General features: G+C 36.3%; 1 protein-coding gene across 1 annotated transcript in view; it reads right to left on the reverse strand.

The window, feature by feature from the left end:
• Positions 1-15,041, reverse strand: part of VIPR2 (vasoactive intestinal peptide receptor 2) — a 45,679-nt gene that overhangs the window by 15,377 nt on the left and 15,261 nt on the right. The window contains exons 4-5 of the mRNA XM_038128106.1: positions 11,598-11,695; positions 2,185-2,282 (exon numbers count right to left, since the gene is read on the reverse strand). Coding sequence (XP_037984034.1) covers positions 2,185-2,282; positions 11,598-11,695 — 196 coding nt within the window. The remainder of the gene's footprint in view (positions 1-2,184; positions 2,283-11,597; positions 11,696-15,041) is intronic.

Genomic DNA, 15,041 nt, shown 5'->3' on the forward strand with positions numbered 1-15,041 from the left:
CTAGCCCTAAATTTGGCAAATGACCTAATACCAGGCTGAATTTTAAACAGTTGTCAAAAAATGCAGTGATTGCTGTGGCTATGCACATCCTTTGCTGAAATACCACTATTATGTTGGACTGCATCACGTGTTCCTGTGGAATTCAGAGATACATGCAAGCTGCAAATAGGAGGAAACTATTTTTCTTGAATAACTCATGTAGATGATTAGTTATTCATCCCATTCAGTAGCTCAGATAATAAATGTTGGATATATACAAGGCTGTCAAACAAATATTTTGGAGTTAGTGGACAGAAATTAATTCTTAATTCAACTCACTATGTTGGGAGGCTCCAACACTCCCTGCAAATAACAGAGAAAGATTCTTCTTGAAGGGGGTTCTTCTTAGAAGGGATTCTTCTTAGAAGAACATATGTTGCCTCATGAAAAAAAAAGTCTGTTTTTCCCTGACTCAACTGGAAGACTGGGAAAAAATATCTCTAGTTGGATGTTTAAATTGAAGGTTTTGAGTACACCTCTTTAATGCTTGATTTGTTACACTTCTGCTGATGGGTGACATTCAGATGTCTGTAATTCTCAGTATTAAATGTGGTTTTAGCTTTTAGCAGTTTTGAAACTGCTGTAATCTGCACTGGGATCTGCCTGCAGTATTTGCTGGTAGAAGGAGTATAGCCATGACTTGCTCAATTATTTTTTTAAAAGGTATTCCAAACATAATTATGGGTTATGTATCTGCTCTGAATGGTCTCTGAAGATTTAGATATTGAGAAAATTTGATGGCAGACTGAAAGTCTTATAGAACTCACCACAAGAACATTTCATGAGAGGAATGAGGCTCTGACAAACAACATGCTGTTATTACGTATTATTATTATTCTACCAAAACTGTGAGATGCACTATCTTGGCTTTCTTGGTCCTAAGTGGAGCAGAAAAGCTGTGTGAAGTTCATAATGGAGAATATAAAGGCTATTCTGTTAGACAGGTGGAAGTGATACACAAAGGCTTGAAAGTGGAGGGACTGAGAAAAACTGCGATAATGATAAGACCAGTAAAAAGTTATTTTACTAGTTGAAGATTTAAAAGTTATTTTACTAGTTGAAGATTGCCTTCAGTCTGAGAAAACTCACAGAAATTAGGCAAAATCAGCAGGCAGTTCTGCCTTTCCTGAAACTGCCTAACAAAAACATTACAGCCCCAGCACAACTATCCACACCTTTACTACTGTGCTTGGAACCAGTGAGGCTTGTACCTCGAGCACCATGTTCAGTTCTGGGCCCCTCATTTCAAAAAAGGACATTTTGTGGTGCTGGAAGGTGTCCAGACAAGGGCAACAAAGCTGGTGAAGGGTCTAGCAAACATGTCTTGTTCAGAGCAGCTGAGGGAACTGGGGTTGTTTTGTCTGGAGAAGAGGAGGCTCAGGGGAGCCCTCATCGCTCTCTACAACCACCTGAGAGGAGGGTGCAGCCAGGTGGGGGCTGGTCCCTTCTGCCATGGCTCAAGTAAAAGGACGAGAGGAAATGGCCTTTAGGTGCATCAGGGGAGGTTCAGATGAGGTATTAGACAAAAAAAATTCACTGGAAGAGTGTTCAAGCATTGGAATGAGTTGCCCAGGGAGGTACTGGGGTCTTTGGAAATGTTCAAAAGGTGTTTGGATGCAGCACTTGGGGATATGGTTTAGCAGTGATTATGGCAGTGCTGGATTGATGGTAGGAGTAGATGATCTTGAAGGTCTCCTTTAACCTTGATGATTCAGTGATTTGGTAATTCTGGGATTTACAGTTGGACAAATCAGTGATTGCCTTTTGTTACAGTACCCCTGGAAACCACTCCAAAGCTTCTGCGAAACGTGGCTGCACTCTTGTCCAGTAGTGAGATCAGCATCCAACTAATTCTCAAGAGCAATTCGAGGTGTTGATTTTAACAACCAAACAGAAAATGCTTTATGTAATCATTCCTAAATTATTGTTCTTTCTGACATGGGCTGTAATGCCTGTAAATTTGTAAAATGCTTTGAAAATTGTTAATATGATCATTGCTAGTAAAAATCTAGTCAGCATTACATTACTGTCAGCTGTTTAACTGCAAAAAGTGTAAACTCCATGCATTTTCTAAACAGCTGAGCAATCAGACAACAGTTAAAGATGTCTTATTATTGCTAATATTTACTAATGAAAAACACATACCTGAAAAGGCAAAGAATTATACTTCCTGTAGTAAGAGCAATCAGAGATACGCTGTGTCCAAGGGTATAAATTGCCTTCACCCTCACATAGAAGTTGACCTGCACAGAAAAATATATATGCAGAACCTACTTACTGATACATCAAATTGTCTGTGAAATGATGTAATTGTCCATTAAATAGCTCTGAAAGCTATAGCATGATTTTCATTCTTTGCTCTACAGTACATGATGAGAATATTATATCTCTATTCCAACACATTTTGCAAGGCAACATGCAAGACAATTGACTTCAGTAGAAAATTCAGCCTCAGGAACTCAAAACTTAGACTCACAATCTGGTACCATTCCAGTTGATTAAACCATGTCAATGAGGTCAAATAAAGTATCAGATTCATCAATTTCCACGAACACAATCAAACTGGCAAGAGCAAGTCAGTTTGAAAGAATGGATTATCTCTAAAAGAGATAATTTCCATCAGTCCTTCTGCTCTACAGTATTTTGTAATGCAGTTATACATGAATTTAATTTTAAAGACATGTTTAAGTCTCATTAATTTCCCACTCTAAATTTTCAACTACTTTATTAAATGGTGACCCAAACTCTTTCTTTAGTAAAGTTACTCGCTAAAACTTGGAAAGGAAGTTTTACAAGAAAGGAAAAGCAGGCTGAAATGCACAGTCTGCTGATTAACTGCATATGTATGTAAACTCACCAGCTACACACTACATGAAGTCCTATTCTGAATAACAACATCAAGAAAAATAGGGCCAAATATTTTCAGATTTAAACTTCTTCTCCATTTATGCCTAAAAGGAAGTCATTAGACTGACATTAGTTTCCACTCAAGCTAAATAAAATAAAAAAAAATTAAAACAGTGAAGTTTTTTGTTACCTTATGAAATTAAAGATTTTAAAAGGAACATAGAACGCTACAAATAAGAGACAGAATTTCAATATTTAGTGCACATGGTCATCATTTGCTTTTGCCAATGAGGATGGTAAAATGTAAAAGGAAGCAACACTTGTAAGTAAACTAACACAGCCAAAGGAATCTCAAACTACTTTAGTTTATTTATTTTTATAGCAATCAAAAGGCCAAGTAAGAAGGTTATTTTAGTAATCCCAATTCATGATGAAATTACTTGAACATTCCCTTTGCAATCGTTATACAGATATGGAAAAGGCAAAACAAAATGTGAAATGAATGAAGAATCTTGCACCTGCACTGTTGTAGATATGGTTAAAGTGGAAAAATATGGGAAGCAACTGCCATGGATCTTAAGTGCATTCATAGCAACTGTTATGTTGTTATAAACTTCAACCATTAGATTGTAGAAATTGTCTTTTGTATTTTGGTATAAAGAAAGTAGCTATTCAAACTGCACTGGGACGATTGAGACATGCCCAACAAGAAAGCTGGACTAGTTTAATTTTTTCATCGTTCCACACCATTTTGAAAATTCTGTCCAGATTTGACTTCAGGAAAACTCCACTGACTGAGACTCTCGGAACTGGAAATTGAAATTGGTATCAGAATTCCTAAATGAAGGAAAAAAGGGTGGAAACCCTGCATGAACTTACTAACAAAGCATAAGTTGTTCAGCTCCAGTGCTGTAACGCTGCCTTCAATTTATCCTCTGGCCATGTACTCAGCTTGACAGAAACTGTCAGGCTGCTGCACATGAAGTGACTCTGTCACTTTGCCTTGCTAGGGAGAGCAGAAGAGGTCATCTTCTGCCAGAAAAAAACACAATATTTCTTGTGATGTTTCTGGCATTCTGTACACACGCATGACCCCTACAACAAATAGTCTGGCTAAAATCAAAAGAAGAACCCTGTGTAGTTTTAGCCCAGCAAACAGCTGTCAGCATCAGCAGGACTGAGTCTCTCTGCTGGTCATTCCTTGGTCAAACAGATGAATGGGAAATAACTGCATGGAACTATGTCAGGATTGAAGTTAATCAGCCAAGAGTGCTTGGACATTACCTTAATAATGACCGTGGTCATTTTATTCAAGCTAAGCATGAGAAAATAAGAAATCATTACAGTTGAAATTATTTTATCATATGATAATAATTATCATTATTCTACACTTGAAATGGTAGAAAACAAAACCCTCCCCTTTTTCTCAGACATTTTAGTGGTTTAGTTTTATAATGGAGAGAGATCTTAGATGCTACACGTTTTTCTATGATCAAAAATTAACCCAGTATCTCAAACAGTTGCAAAGGTAAGTAAATACTAACCCATTTTTAATCCATTGCATCAAAAATTACAATTATTCAAATTCATGTGTTTTGATTTTCCAAAAAAATTTAGATGATTAGAATGCTTTAGATTATTAGCATGAAGCACTTTATCAGACTCAGCACCAAAGATGATGCAGTCACATTTAAGGAGTCACACATAAGGAGTCACACTCCTTACATTTCCTGTATAAACATAAAAGATGTGTCTTAATTTGCCTGTAAGACCTCTATAACTCCTAGTGACTCCACAAAAAAAAAAAAAAAAAAAAAAAGAAAAAATTAGTAAATGGTGTTCTCAAATTATATGTCACTTAAACACACAAACTCCATAAAGACAAATAATTAAATTCCACATTGTGCTGTGGCAATTGAAAACCAGGAAATTTATTAGACTAATATTGACTTAGTCACAGCCATTAAATATTTGTCACTCATCTGCATTTTAGCTAGTACCCTTTAGAAACAAACTCTTTGTATTTTATTGGTGCAAAAGAAATAGGCAAAGCAATGCCAAATCTGATAGCACAAAAACCAGTGACTTTTATATAAAATGGGATATCCTATTTATTTCTTACTGCTCTGTGTGAACCATAATTACCCATGTCTCAAGTAACATTCAGCTTTAACCTCTAAACCTAAAACATAAATGTGCAAGATTGTCAGGAATAAAATGACTGCAAAAAGGCATGGATTGACCAAAAGAGAATTTCAGAAATTGTACTGTCAACATATTGTAACAGAGAAGAAATATTATAACCCCTTCAGATTTTATAGCTCTTTTCAAAGGAAAAACTGATTCAAGTCTTAGACGTGAAATTGAAATCCCATTATGAAATTGAAATAACATGAACTCTTCTGCAAGTCTAACAAAATCAGAACATAGTAATAACAGCTGGCCTCTGCAAAATATTCACATGATTATTTAAGCAATGCTGACTCCAAAATCGGAATCCAACTATTTATTTTTAAACTTCTGAGGAAAATATCAAAAATCAACCACTAACCCAAAGTCATTAGGTGGTCAGACACAGAAAAAAATCAGTGGCTTATGATTTTCAGAAAAAAATAAAGGAAATGGTTACAGGAAGTGTAAATGTTTTCTAAAGGGCTAATCCTAAAATGTTTCCTCTTTTTTGTGGCTACTTAATGTTCATAGGTTTTTAAAGGGCATAAACCCCTAAACATAAAATGAAATTGGATTAGTACAAGTTTGCCTAATTTGTCTTCAATAAAATTTTTGTAAAGTCTATTTTTAGGCACACTTGTGTTTTGTTTTCTTAGAAAAGACACCTGTTTCTGCTAATGTTTCCTTTAAATTTAGTTTCGTGTTATTTTTACTAAGTTCAGGAGACAGGATTCTTCTGTTTATTTACAAAATAGCACAGAAGAGCAGAGACATTTCCTAGGCAAAGCTGTCACCCAGCAGATCTCCCAACCTCAGCTTTGATTTGGAAGGACCTCTAGGGGTGAGAAGGCACCTCAGTGCTGAACGAGAAAACACTGGAGAAAGTTAAGGGCTTGATTCTTTGTCCAAAGGAGTTTTGCTGTTGACCAGAAATCACCCTTATTGTAAAAGAAAAGCCCTCAACTTTTTATTAATTTCCTTCAGAAATATAATTTATCATTGCTAAGGCATATATGACCATTATCATCCCAACTGACTCTTTGATTTGTTTATTCCATGGGCTAATAGAATCCTGTAATGCTGCATGTAGGAGTTTCCTCTCTGCAGATGTAATTATTTACAACCGTATTAAAATTTGTGATCCTCAATTTTCATGATTCATGTGTCAATATTTGAATATTTCATAGCATTTGAATATTCATACTCGAAGAACATACCGGAAGATCTTAAACTGTACAATGTAAAATAAGAACTGGGCCTACCTAGCAAATGAGTTCAGTGCCTTAGAAACACTGAAATGAGCAAATGCAAATAGAAATGGGGTAAGGAACTCTAGTTCTTTCCTTTTGCAAAATTAACTTCAACAAGGCAGTAGCCATTTTTAAAATCTTGTACAGGAATAAGGACAAATTGGGATAAAGAGATGTATTACATGTTGTGGCAAATTTAATTTTCTCTTATAGGACACACCTACACATTTTAAAATTATGTAGGTAGAGAAGAAGAGAATTTACTAAAAGACATGTAATAAAATTGGTATTCCTCATGGTATTTAATAATCTTTATACAAGTAACTAATGATATCCTTTTTCTGACATTTTTCCTTCAATTCATTTTGAGCCTTTTCCTTCAATTCATTTTTATCCTTTTTCTGACATTTTTCCTTCAATTCATTTTGAGCCTAAACACCACCAAGAAAAAAGATGAGATCAGCATTGCCGTAAGTACCTCTTAGTAATAGTGGCATCATTAATTTTAATTATGCCAGTCAGAATGTCTTCTTATTCAAAGGTCCCTAATCATAGCAGGAGAGATGACAACTTTAAAAATGCAGAAACTTCCACATTTTCCTGTGTAAACGTGTATCAGCAGATGTATCTGTGAATGTGAACAATCGTGGACTGCGATTTAGCTGTTTATTAATATTCTGAAATTGAAGCAAATTCCCTCTGTGCTCTACAAGAGAGAATATCAGCTAATATTCAGTCCTAGTCCTCACCTGAAGTCAATGGAAGATTTTGCACTTATTTTAAGGAATACTGGTCTCTTAATCACACCTCATGGAAAAATATTAATGAAAAAAGCAGCATAACGTAAATAAATTTAGCATGACTTACAGGCACAAGGAAGCACATTTGGTAGACGTCTGCCTTGTGTCAGATTTTGGTGAGAGGCAAGGGTTCAATTTAGACTCACTGCAAACAATGCATTATTCCAGAGCAACGATCCACTGCACAGACAGCAGCAATGCATCTGTTTTCTACAGGCAGCTACAGCCAAGGCCCTGCTCGTGTCACTGCCTGCACTGCCTCACCTCCCCTCATCTGGGGAGGTGTTCCTGCTGCTCATCCAGGGGGATGAGAACACTCCAGGCACTGGGCAAATGGGGGATGCTTCTTCCATGGATGATGGTGGGGGCCAGAAAATGGGCCAGGGAAAAGCTTGCAGTGCTCCCCTGGAGAGCCAACCCCTGAGCCTCAACCTTAGCTTAGGTTGAGCAGGAAGATCGCCCACCCCCAGAGGCCTTTGCGGGCGTATGTTGATTTGTCCCACCCCATTGGCCCTTCTCCTTTGCTCCGCCCCTGCACCCATACCCTATTGGTTCCCAAGTTTTGTCCCACCCCTCCCTTTTCCCATATAAACCCCTGTTTTCCCGGGCTCCTTGGCGTTTTTGGGCTTGGCGCCCTTCACAGAGCAGAGGGCCCTGCTCTGAGTAAAGGCTGTTACTCTGTGCAATACCACACAAGGCTCCTGTCTCTTTCTCTGTGCCGCCCAGAAGAAGCCGAAGCAGAACATCGCTCGCTGGGCTGAGAGGAGGACGTGCCTCTGCCCCTGAGCCCTTCTCAGGACGCTCCCTCAGGAAGGTCACGGCACTCTTACCATCAGTCCACCACAGCAGATGATGCTTCTACTAGCTGCAACAGTAACAGCACACTAACAGCCCTGAGGATCTTTCTCTCCATGAATTTTTCTTCGTATGACACTACACATTCAAATCACACAGCCTGTAACTTGTATATAGTGGGGCTTTTGTGTGATCTAATAAATTCTGGGCCTAAGATCAGAGAAAGCTGTATTAACTGATTCAGTCATTATTTTAAATAAAGTGGACACATTTCAGTGCTTTACATTCACCAGACATCTTGCTGTAGATTAATAATGCTGACACAGAGTTTAATACCTTCTGACAACAGCAAGGACGTATCTCCAGCTTGTTCAGTCTAGGTAGAAGATGTCAAAGTATGTCAAGGAAAGACTGCAGTGAGGCTTGAGTTTGGTTAACACACCTTGATGTGTGTTTCTAGCATGGTCAAATCAAGCTTGCTTTTGTTGCTGTTTGTGTGTTGTACTGCCATGAGCTCCCCAGAAATATAAAATGGAAAAAAAAGATACTTATCTGAATACCTAAGATGAACCTAAAACTTGATCTTCAATGTTAGCAGTAACTAGTTTACTTACAGAAAAAGGTCTGGAAGCATGTAATAAAGGTTTAGATTTACACTTTGACGCCAAAACAACATACAAATATTTTGTTCAGACATTATCATTGTTGCACTTTAACCCCAGTGGCAACAAAACATCACACAACCACTCCCTCCCTTCTCCTGCCATGGGGTGGGGAGGACAACTGGGAAGAAGGGAAAACCTGGGTTGGGATATGAAGACAAGTGATGCCCAACTCCATTGCTCAGCAGCCCTTGACTGATGCCCAGCCATCCCTGAGCAGCACCTGAGAGCTCCCAGCCAACTCCTCCTGGTTTATACACTGGATATGACATTCTGTGGTGGGGAATGTCCCTCTGGCCAGGTGGGGTCAGCTGTCCTGGCCGTGCTCCTTCCAAGCTCCTTGTGCACCTGCTTGCTGGCAGAACATGGGAAGCTGAGAAGTCCTTGACTTAGGCTAAGCACTACTTAGCAACAGCAAAACACCAGTATAATCAAATTACAACAAATAATCAACATTAGTCTCACACTAAAATCAAAACACAGCCCTGTACCAGCTGAATTTGGATGAAAATTAACTCTATCCCAGCTGAAACCAGGACAGTCATATTTATAAAACTGATCCCCCCAAAATAATGGCAAGAGCAGTAAAGAGCTCTAAGATCTAATATAGAATAAACCAAGGGGTTTGTATCAGGCACTTACAGTTAATTTCAAAATGGTAGGCAAATACTTTCTTTTTATAGAACCTGCTAATATATCATTAACATGGAATAAAAATGGAACATTTTAATTTGAACATAAAATCAATGCAAACTGTGGAAGCATGCTAGATCTTTTAGTAAGGAAATAAGAGGTGACATGTTTATGTTATTTTTAATAAGCTTCCTCATTTCAGTGCATTTTTAAGCACAGCAATTTGGTACCTGTTAACAAATTATTCAGTATTGTTGATGGATCTTTATAATTTAAACCTTCTCTAGAATATTCAAAGCTGCCCAAAATAAATGCATATCTGCAGAGAGATATATGCCTCTGTGTGTATATATATATATATATATATATATATATATATATATATATACACAATATGCAGAATATGCACAGAAATAAGCCCCCTTTAGATTAAAGATAAAAGTCTGTGTCTTAAAAGACAGAAAAAAAACCCCCAAAGGAATAAATAGTTAATTAGATCTATAACAGAAATTCATTCAGCAGTGAAGATGCAGGCACCAAACTTACACCAAAGACAGTTTCTACTCCTCTAAAACGGTCTTCAAAACAAAACATAGAAAAGAACACTTAGGACTCACTCTAGGAAAACTATTTTGCCACGTTCCCTAAAATATTAGTTAATGTAACCTTGAGGACAATCTCATATACTTCATACCCCACACTGGAGAGCATGTTGTTGCGTGACATTTTTATGCCCAGAACATTCAGTATCCAAATATTAGGACTTTATTTTTAGCTCTCATAGTTGAAATATTAGATTTTTAAAAAAAAACCAGCAAACTATACTGATTTATGATGAGTAAAGGTTTTGGTTTGAGGGGCTACTATTGAGCACCAAGATCTAAATTCAAGAAAACATCTTCTGTGAAAACAAGTAACTGATGCAGAACCTCAAATGCCTCCTGAAATCTCTCTACTGCATGATACTTGCATTTTCTATTTTCTCTATGATTTATATTGTACATATGATATTATAGTGATTGTATGTTTGACAATAATTTTCCAGTACCTGCTTTCCACATCCTTCTCCTGATTTTCATCCTCACACTTTTATTATTTGTTTTTTTCAAGGCTTTTGCAAATGTTGCTGCTACATCCTATTTCAAGTTGTCTAGGTTAATTCCTGCAAGTATACTCAATTTGCATTTCATTCACCTCCTTCAACTTACTAATGAATATGTCAAACAAGAACTGCTTTTCTATTACACTAGTTAATCTTCTAACTGTTTCTCACTACTTGAAATATTATATTTTGTTAATTTGAATTATGTTTTGACCAATATTCACACCACATGGCAATTCCTGGGTTGAGTGACAATGTTTAAAGTGGCTGTTTTAGCAGTAATCCATGTGTGTTCCCAAGCTGTCAGATGACACAGATGTTTTAGAATTTGTCTTCAGGAAAGTTGGGAAAACAATACATTTTCTGAATTTTCTTCTCTACTTTCAACTACAGTATATGGTTGGGCTTTTAAATACAGAAAAAAATGCCAAAACCTTCCTGGCTTAACTGGAATACCAGTGCATCTCTGCAAGCCAGACAGAAGTGATCTGCTACAGCTATTCCACACATACTAAAATCCAGGGAAAAAACCCAACTGGCCCTCATGAGAGGGCTTAATCCGTTTTGGGTAACAAGAGTTTTACTGACACTATGAGCTCATCCTTGTAAACAAACTCTTGCTCTGTTAGCCTCAGCAGGAAAACAGACAGAAAATACATAAAACATGATGGTAAAAGCCCTTCCCTCAACAAAAAGAGATTGTATCTGCAAAGTGAACAAACTCAGTTTTCCACGCACAGTGCATTTAGGGTACGTTGACAGCTTTCTGAATAACTAACAACTGCTAGCACAATTTCAAGTCCAATATAAATCTGCCAATAACTCCAATGACCTAAATCAATCCTATTTTTCTTATAACTTTAACACATAGAATCAACCAAGTGGTGCATGTAATATTAACAGATTATAACAAATTAATAATATTAGGTTTTGAGATAACTTTTACAAAATATTCTTCTGAAATAACAAACTTCTAGAAATAACACAATGCAAAACATACGTTGCACCAGCTGAGTAGCACTGCAATATTAGATATACAAATGCTTCCCTGCAATTACCAACTGTTTATAGCCTTGAGTTTCAAACAGTCACTGAGTTCTACATTCTTGATTTTATCTCATTAGACAATTGCAATCCAAGCATATTGCAACCAATGCTATGAAAAATTACTACAGATTTTCATTAAATCTCATTTTTATTCAGTCTGAGTAAAATGGGATTTATTTAGAAGCAGAATACATCTGATAACTGTACTGAACACCATCATCTAAATGAATAGAAGAAGTATTTTTCCTACCTTATAATCATCTTCGTAGTCATTATATCCACAAGTACTTAAGATGTCAGGAAATATATCCGACCATCCATTACTCGTACAATTTTTGCTAATGTTTCCTGTAAAGCAAAATTAGAGAGTTTAAATCAGAAATTCTGATTCAAAACTCTCCTCATCAATGACTCCTTAAACAATCTAACTTGGTCATTAGATGGTCACAACCTAGCTCTTTTTCCTTTGTTTCCTAGGACTCAACCCAGCCATCTCCTCTCATGTCCTCTTCATTCATATTCCTTTGGCTTTTACTCTTGCTTGGAGTTGCCTTTGAACTACAGAAAAACAGAAGTAAACCCAAGATTTTTCCTTTGGTATAGCAGCTATTTCTGTTATACATCTGCAAAAGCCTAAATGGTTCTGCTGTTTTATTTAAAATACTCAGAAGGGAGCCATACACTTCACTCTCTAAAGGGGCTATTAGTAGGTAAAGTAATTTGAAAGAAAAGGCATTTCAGTGAGAGTTGTTCTAACTTCCTATTAAAAGCTTTTGAGAAGCCAATACCAAGGAATCTACTGAAGAGTTACAAGAACTCTTAGACATTAGGGGATGACTTACTGCTACAGCAAATCTTAGTAAGTTTGGTAATGAAGTTCAAAGGACAAGTTATGTCATAGACTGAAGAATGAGGTAAAGATGCAAGCTGAATTTCACTCTTTGAACCAATACTGAAACAATGCAGTACAGGGAATGTACAGGACATGTGGAAATATGGCTGGAAGGGAACTTTGAACATTTATTAATTTCAGAAAGTTTCTGTTTGGAGCTGACAGAAAAAGTTGACTCTTTCCAGAGATGAAGTCACACAGATGACATGGGGGCAGCCCATGATTCTACTTCTTAATCTAATTAAAATGAATTAATTTTCATGCAATATGGAACAACTTCAAGAGGGCAAAACAGAAAAGCCTGATGTCAGACTAGAGAAGAGTCATCACATTCATTGTAACTTACGCTTACTATGTTAATGCATAGACATTTCCTCACATTGCTTAGAGCAATATCTATAGCTATGATACTTGAAATCTAGAATAATATTCTGCCTTGGTTTGGAGTTTACCACTGGTCTATAATTGACTTAAAGATTCCTGGTTTTTACCATAGAAAAATAAATTCATGCGCCATAGGTCAGTGTTGGTCAAGAATAACCAAACTTGTTTATATACACTCCAAACTAAAGCTTTTGTCATCTTTATTTTGTTGATTGGTTACTGGAATTTCTTCTTTGTATAAAGTCTTCACTGGAAAGTTGTAAATATCCCATAAGTGGTTCACCAGCCAACAACCAACTCTTTCCAGCTAATAAAAAGGCCTTGACCTGAACCCACAGACTCCTCAAACACCAGGACCACTTTTGCCGTTTGGCATAGAAAGGACATTTTTAAAAGAAAATGTAACCTATTTATACACTGTGAAGAGTCTTCACTTTAAAAGTACATCAAGATTCTCTGACCAGGCAGAGCAGAGGAATGTGTTAACAGAACCACAATTGCGTCAAAGCCAGTTTTGCAAGAAAAAACTCAATGTACTCAAGACACTGAAGTATTTTCTACTTCAAATACTGCAATACCTTCTAACCTAAGGAGAGTTTGGGCAATGCTCTATGGAAGGTAATCTTTATTTCTACACCATCTTTTCAAGCAATTAAGTATTTCAGATGCTAACCTTATTTAAAACCTTTAACTTGACACATACATTTGAATAAAAACTTTACAGAATAACTTTCTGAGATTAATAAACTTGTAAAATACAGGAAAAACATTATAGGATAACATGATTACTTTTGCAGTAAAAATTCTTTTAATCAAAAGTTACTAATATTCAATACAGAATTAATCATGTGGTATGCTTAAACTATAACAGAACACCACAGAAGAAATTTAGAGCCAGGTCTCCAAAAGTTCTAAAGGTGAGAAGAAAACTACTTTCTTAAACTCACAATTTAAATTGGGAAATCCTTTAAGAAACTGATGGTATTTAAAAGCCTACTTGAAGTTTGGAATATTTGCATAAAAATAAGATAATCTAGATCATCTTGTAGTAGAATTTTAGCTCCTCTTAAGTACTAAAAGCTAAAACATACATCTCACAAATCTGGCTAAATAAAAAGAGTTAAATTTCTTGTTCAAAGATATTTTCATAATTTTCCACAGTAAGAATGAAGTTGATTTGTAATGTGCTGTGTATGAATTAAATAAACTACATATGCCTGAGCATAATCAACTTATGAAAGTACCAAGATGCTTTGTTAGCTCTTAATTGAATCAAACATGCAAAATGTTTGTTGTCTTCCCTCTCTGAAATTTTAGAAAGACAAGGTTTAAAAAACCACTCTTAATTGAACAGGAACCACTAAAAATCAACCCCGTTAGGTTCCACAAACAGGAAGTAAACAGGTAGCTATGAAAAAAAGCTGGATCAGGGAAAATGACAGCAAACTATAAAATGAAGAAATATTTCAGTCTTGCTGACACCATGGTGAAGTGAGGTAGGGTTGTAATGCACTGTGAAGGTTTCAGACTTAAATATTTATTGAAGTTGTTTTATAGTAAAATTAAAATGTTGTTGTAATATAACTATAGTTTGTGAAATAAACTCCAGAGTGTGCATGCTCTAGCTTTTGGCAAATAGACAGAAGCAGTGTGATTTAATTCAGATTTTGAATTTTTGATATTTATTAGTTTGCCTTGTCTCATGACAACACTTTATTATCTTTGTTTGAGTAATTTGAAAACTTTTATAGATTTCACAACATTTAGCGACGATTACACATACTTTCCCCTTTACAAATTGTTTAGACTATCCATGATAAACTAATCAAGATTCACCAGTTCCAGGAATGAAAACCTTTGCTCATCTGTAGATTGTTTTACTTATCTATTTTTTACTGGAACAAGACTTAGTCAACAGTTTTGAGTCTAAAGGTATTTTAGTCATACCCCAAATTAGCCTCTAAATTAAAAGTAAAATTGTTAAAGCTCTCCATGGAGACACCAATCCCCCCTCCCCCCAAAAAAAGAATTACATAACTGTGGTAAACTTTTAATCTTTCACCAGCTCTTCATGACAATGGTTTCCCACCTGAGCAATGGGGATAAGATTTTTCCAGCAGCATTTTGAGATACATGTGAAATACTCTGTGTGCATCATCTATTTTCAAAACCCCACTTAAATGCCACAGGGCAAAATACGATGTATTGACAAGATGGTGCAGAAGATGGGAGACTTAAACCAGTTAAATGTTTCAGCAGTCTGAGACACTGATGAGCTCTTTTCAAGTTCCATTAAAAAGCAGAATAAAAGGTTTCATAATAACTACCTTAAATTGCAATAGCAGTAATTTTTAGGTATTATCTGTTAATGTGGGCTCTTTATTCTCATGATAGCAAGGCAGAGCTCCCCTCCTGAGA

This window comes from Motacilla alba, chromosome 2 (assembly GCF_015832195.1).
Source record: "Motacilla alba alba isolate MOTALB_02 chromosome 2, Motacilla_alba_V1.0_pri, whole genome shotgun sequence".
Classification (NCBI taxonomy): Eukaryota; Metazoa; Chordata; class Aves; order Passeriformes; family Motacillidae; genus Motacilla; species Motacilla alba.